Source organism: Austrofundulus limnaeus, unplaced genomic scaffold, assembly GCF_001266775.1.
Source record: "Austrofundulus limnaeus strain Quisiro unplaced genomic scaffold, Austrofundulus_limnaeus-1.0 Scaffold57, whole genome shotgun sequence".
NCBI lineage: Eukaryota > Metazoa > Chordata > Actinopteri > Cyprinodontiformes > Rivulidae > Austrofundulus > Austrofundulus limnaeus.
In genome coordinates this window covers 785,092-791,572 of record NW_013952459.1, presented here as the reverse complement: position 1 = coordinate 791,572, position 6,481 = coordinate 785,092, and the positions used below count along the sequence as shown (strand labels likewise).

Below are 6,481 nucleotides of genomic sequence, written 5' to 3'. Positions count from 1 at the left end.
TGTATGTATGTATGTATGTATGCATGTATGTATGTATGTATGTATGTGTATGTATGTATGTATGTATGCATGTATGTATGTATATGTGTGTGTGCCATTCCACATTATTACAAATAACTTCATTTCTGGACATTTATGGTTTGATTTATTTGTATATATGGATCACTTGGGTTGTTACCGACATCTGGTGAAAATTTCATATCATTAGCACCTCTAGTAATATATTTACTGAGAAAAATGTTGACGTGTTCAATACTTATTTTACCCGCTGTATATACACACACTGTATACATAGACACATGTTGATTTATTCAGATAACAGGGTCATTCATGTCATGTCAAGAATCAAAAGGCTAAATTATACCAGAAAAATGTTTTACGATGACAAAAACAAATAAAGCTGTAATTTTGTGATAAAATTGACCTCATATTTAGATTTTATTTTTAATAAATTAAATTATTATTCATTTTTTGTTTCTGAAAAAAAAGATAAAATGTTTGTGAAAGGTGAGTTGTGGTGATGCAGCAGTTAGCTTTTGTATCAAACCAAAAATGGGTTTTTTGTACAAAAACTGTATAAACTATTAAAAAATGAAATGAATGTTTATAAAAGCACCTTGTTTTTCAGCCTGCAGTCCAATAAGAATATTAAACATTCTCATATCATTCCTGTTCTTGTTTTAATGCAAAGAAACAGACTGTAGGATAGCTTTGCTTGAAGAGTAGAAAGTTGGGGAGTTTCTTATATAAATGAGAAAAACTAATTAATTACAGTTTTACTCACACAGATCCAGTTTTAGAAAAAAAACCTACTTGAATCTGATTACATAAAAACACCCAACAGTCACACAGTTCCTGAAGAAAAAGCCTGCAGCACAGATGTCAGAGTGGCTTCATAAAGAATTAAACAGATTATGAAGATGTTTTTCTCAGTTCTGTTTAGTGAGTATGGAAGTCCACATGTTGCACACATTACATCACTTCCTGTTTCATCAACGTCGGTAATCGCAATGACAAACTGAAAAAAATGACCTTAAACTGTGCAAACAGACGTGCGGAGAGTTTAATTTTAAAATCATGAACATTGCAAAAAATCAAATTAGACTCTGCTGAAATGTGACTTCATGTGAATGTATAGTTAGCAGAGGTGGACATAAGGAAATTTTTCAGGTTTTCCAACAGACAACCTGTTTACAAAACCTGGTTGTCCGCAAAACATTTTGGTTGTCCAAAAGAATCTCAAGAAAAATGTAATTTAACAAGTATTGTTCTGTAGACGAAGTTTATTATATATAATTGTTCTCAGTCAGCCAGGTTGACAGGAGCTGCATGAATAAAATTTCCTCATTCTGTTCTTTGAAATGAAGTTCAACATTCATAAGCTTCTTTCTGATCATAGGTCAAACATTTTCACTTAAATAGGAGTACACTGTGTACATGACCTTATTAAAAGTTACAGTTTAGTGTTCTGTTCAGTTTTACCAAGTTTTGTTCTGCGCTCTTGGTGGGTCTGTGTTTTCTGTTTCATTCTCCGGGTGCTTTAGTGGTCTGTTTATTGGAGTTTTACATTTTCTTGGTAGATGGGTTGTCAACTCTGACCAAAGGAGGAGTCACCTTTATTGCTGCAAAATGAGTAGCTCTATTTCAGCTGGTCTATTTATTTTCTGCTCAACAAGAAAATAACCAGTGAATAGAATAAGAAGTGGGTTTTTTTTTGTTTGTTTTTGTTTTTGTTTCTGTTTTGTTTTAATTTAGAAATTGCACTGTTTTTTTTATTTTTATCGTGATGCACGAAGAGTGTTCTGAAAGAGAATTCAAGAACTGGATGGCAAGGTTGGGTCTGCAGATGCCACATCTTATTTATGGCTGCATGGAGTGCAGGGTCAGGTCCTTCCACAGAAAGAATGAGTTTCCTTCAGGCAATAAAAAGAAGTCATGGTGATTGTCTGTCTGCTAGTGATGGGCCTGAGCGACTGGCCTGCTCTGCAGCAGATGAGGTGGGGGTAGCAGTAGATGGAGAGGCTTTATTTGGGAGTTAACTTGTCTTGTTTTTGGTAAACAGTGTGGAAAATTGCAAAGCTGGTTATTTAGTTAGAAGAAATGGCTTGGTGATGAAACCTTTTTAGGAAACAGAAGCATTTTAAGCGAGGATGTAAGCTTACGCAGCCTGGTGTTTATGAGTTGATCTCCCCTGTAAAACAGTCACGTGAACCAAGTGAGGAAAAAAGTCCAACTAAAGCTTCACAGTCGATGTTTGCTCTGAACCGGAGGCGTCAGAAAGCTAATTGTGTTGCATGTCTCTTTACTTTATTAACAGAAAAAAATGTGCTGTTGATGACAGACTCCAAACCAATCACAAAACACATTTCAACACCATATAATAATAAGACATATAATAAAGAAATCATTCTTGGTGAATTGTACCATTATTGGGGGGAAAAACTCCACAGAGCGTTTTAGAACTACAGATGGAGAACAGCTTACAGCCAGTGTGAACATGTGAACAAAATGGTGCTAAATCTAAGACTTGTTTTTGGTTTTGCAGCAGGAAGGAAGTGAGGTCCTCCTGACTCCGCCTTCAAAGAGCCTGACGAACGGCGACCTGGAGGAGGATGAAGCAGCCGAAGCCAACGGCGTGGAGACCCCCGCCGCAGCTTCGTCATCAGCTTCCGGTGGCGACGGGATGGACGACGTCAAGTTGGAGGCTCTGGATCCCGACACGGACGCCGTGGAGGGACGATCGGCGGCCCTCGTGGCCGCAGCCAGAGCCGTGGTGTTGGAGGGCCAGCTGAGTCAGCGGTTAGCGGCGGGAGGCCACCCGTGCGCCCAGTGCGACCGGGTCTTCATGTCCATGCAGGGGCTGAGGTCCCACGAGAGGAGCCACTCGGCCATGGCTCTGTTCACCCGCGAGGATAAATACAGCTGCCAGTACTGCCAGTTCGTCTCACCCTTCAGACACAAGTGAGTGCAGAAGAACACCGAGCATCAGTCTGTTCTGACCGTCCAGGTCCTGAGAGTCCTGAACATCTGAGTTTGTGAGATTCTTTAGCTTTAAATGAAACACGGTGTGTACTCACACCTGAAGACTGTCATGTGTTTATAGTTGCAGTTTTTAGTTGTGTTTAAAGATTTGTTTGATCCGTTAATAATGCACATCACCCACCGTCTTTCATTTCAACTAAGATCATCTAGTAATGAAAAAAATGTTACGGCTTTTTTGATCAAATCTTTTAAATTATTTTTTTTGTCTCATATGAGATGTGTTAGCTCTGACTATGTGTTGAGGATGACTCTCAGTTACTCCTACACCTAATTCTAACTCAAAATCTGTGAGATTAGACAAGTTCCAGCCTACAGGTCCTGTCACTCTAGACAACTTATACCAACTTATGAAACATTTTTATGTCTAAATTGCTAATAAAAGTTGTATATTTGATCAATTTGCTAGAATTACAGAATGTGCAGGTCTAATAGGAGCTTCCGGTTGATTTTTTTTTCAATTCCATCTTCAACGTAGATGTCTTTAAATTTTTCGTAAGTTCTCATAAGTTTCTAGTGTGACAGGGCCTTACATTGTGACTCCAAAGGTTAATCTGCTTTCTAATGGTTTTATTAAAATATGCCTAGTTGTTCATGGGATGTTGTACTAACAGACTCTACTTCAGTAGTTAACGGCAGATATTACATAATCAGTTAGCTCTTGGAGTTTAAGTTAAGAATGAATCTCAGCTACTACCACACCAAGTTTTAGCACACTATCTATAAATTTGACTGATTTACAGTCATTTCTTTATATTTTGCAGGTCTCAGTGCTGTGGAAGCCATCTTGAATTGTGCTGAGACCAAATGTTACATCCTATAAATACTTCTTGAGAGTTTTATTATTAGATATTTACACACAAAGAGACGAGATTAAAAACAGTATTGCTGTTTTGCCATCAGCAGCAGGTGATTAAAAACGAATAAGACCACCCAAACAAGTCCGACATGTAGCTCGAATTTCTATCCTCGCACTCGCGCCTCCATCTGGTCTTCAGATCACCTGGCTGTTTGAACTTGTTTTGTTCCGAGCTCCGTTTTACACCTCATCCTGTTTACCCAATCTCAATCCCTCTGAATTTTCAATCTTCTTGGAGATTTCCCGCCTGCCGGGAGAAAAAGACAAACGGACCAGCCGGACGGACGTTTTGGTCGTGTGATTTGTTTGATCCTCCACAGCGGCGCGAAGTGAGCGCACGGTGGAAACAGAGAATCCTCATCTCGTCTGAGCTCCCAGGTGTAATCTCTCTGTACTGTATGGGCCCTGACCCAGAAAGAAGCAGCATTCCCCATGCCACCTCAGAGGCTGGCATTAAAAAAAAAAAAAAAAACAGCGAGCGTTCCTGCAGGCACGAACACACGTATTCCCTGCAGGGGATTGTGGGTAGATGAGTTCACTCTATTACTCATAATGAAGTCTTTAAAAATGTGTGAACCGTGACAGAAACACTTTTTTTATGTCTCTTATCTTCTAATCTGATCCCCTCCACCCACTTTTTGGATTTAGTTTTAATCTCCTGCAGCCAAAAATCTAAGGTGGACAATAATGTTTTCACCCTTGTCTGTCTGTTAGCAAAATATCACATAAATCACTGGACAAATTTGAATGAAACTTTCAGATGATATTCATTTGATGCGCAACTACAACTGATTAACTTTTGGAGCCACTTCAATTCAAGTTGTCCACCACAGCCAACTGATCCTAGGAAACACACAAAAGTCTGTAGTTCAGTTACTTTTACAGATATTGAGTTAAAATTGGGTTTGGTATGTAGCACAGAGTCATGTACAGCACATATTCAAAGTGCTTCTCATTACATGAAATCTTTGCTTAAAACCGTAGCGTTAACTCTTATCATCAGCCATGTCTGTTAACAAAATATTTCATGAATCACTTAACAGAGTTCAATGAAACTTAATAAAAGTATTCCTTGGATGTACATCTACAGCTGATTAGCTTTTAGCATCAATCCAATTCATAATTGCCATCACAGCTAAATATTAGTTAACACAAAACTGGCCACAACCCAGGTTTTACAAATAGCTCTAATTTGATGCGGTAGTAACTGAGAGTCATTCAGAACCCATACTCTGAGCATGGCATCTCATCCTATTTTAAAACCCTGGCTCGAAAGGCAGCAGGTGATGATTCTTCCAAGGAATGCTCGGCTTTAATCTTCGTCATGTTTTGTGTCATAACAGCCTGGACAGACACGTGCAGTCCCACCACGGTCACCACAAGCCCTTCAAGTGCAAGCTCTGTCCCTTTAAATCTGCTTACTTGAGTCGTTTGAAGAGCCACCTGCATAAGGCTCACACAGGTATCTCCAAACGCACGCACACACGCACAGTTACTTTAAGTTACAGCTGTATCCATGAGGCATGAACAGCAACTTCACATTTGTCATCTGTGCATGAAGACGTAGGAACTGTCGTGCTCTGAACAAGATGTTCTTTCCAAGAAAAAAGAAAAAGCCTCAAAAAGAAAGAACTTGACCTACGTAAGGCCATGTCACAGTCAGATCAGATTTGGATGTAACAGCCCCACTCTTCAGAATGTTGCTTGCTTTATTGCAGCTAAAGCAAACACAGAGAAAGGAAACAGTAAGAAAATGCTTTAAATCTCTCACGGGTGCCTTCAAACCTCACAGCGGTAAAATTAGCTCTAATTTGTATTTGAATAAGATGTGACCGGTTGGTAAAAATGGCTCACCTGACTAGTTTTACAGTTCAGTCGTTTCTATCGACATCTATTGCTAGTCCTCATCATATGCTCGGTTTTTATTTATGTTAAAATGATTTGTATCCCTATAAAAAAATATGTCCTCCCCGTTCAGGCGAGCAGCACACGTACAGGTGCTTGTCCTGCTCCTTCTCCACCATGACCATCAGCCAGCTGAAGGAGCATTCTCTGAGGGACCACGGCGAGGCCTTGACGCTGTCCAAACTCCGCGCAGCGACGCAGGCCGCACACGCCGCCGCCAGGACCCCTCGAATGGCTGCCGGCACAGAGCACACACATCTGGCTCCAGATGGTAAGAGATCATCAGTAACTTTAAAAGATGAGATCCAAGAATGGCAGAGTGAATTGTGAAAAACCTGCTTTTTAGGTCCATGTTGCTAAATTTCTGAGGAAATTTAAAAAAAAAAAACGTCCTCCTCGAATGGAGGACGGTTGGAAACTGGCGTATATCGTAAGCCCACCCACACAGACCAATATTTGCGTTTTGACTCCCACCACCCACTGGAACACAAGTTAGGAGTGATCAGGACTCTGTACCACAGAGCAGACAGTGTCCCTACAAACCCAGGAGCCAGGGAGAAAGAGAAATCGACATGCCCTGGAGCAGTGCAGTTATCCTGACTGGGCTTTCCTGAAAGCAGACAGGAAACACAGACAGGATTCCACGCAACCTTCAGGAGAATATGAAGACCTCCAAAC

General features: G+C 40.3%; 1 protein-coding gene across 4 annotated transcripts in view; it reads left to right on the top strand.

Annotated features, from left to right (window-relative positions):
• Positions 1-6,481, top strand: part of znf462 (zinc finger protein 462) — a 50,868-nt gene that overhangs the window by 38,714 nt on the left and 5,673 nt on the right. For 3 of the 4 annotated variants that reach the window (XM_014009358.1, XM_014009359.1, XM_014009360.1), the window contains 3 exons: positions 2,546-2,961; positions 5,242-5,360; positions 5,877-6,074. In XM_014009358.1, coding sequence (XP_013864812.1) covers positions 2,546-2,961; positions 5,242-5,360; positions 5,877-6,074 — 733 coding nt within the window. The remainder of the gene's footprint in view (positions 1-2,545; positions 2,962-5,241; positions 5,361-5,876; positions 6,075-6,481) is intronic. The other variant, XM_014009361.1, reaches the window with a different exon arrangement.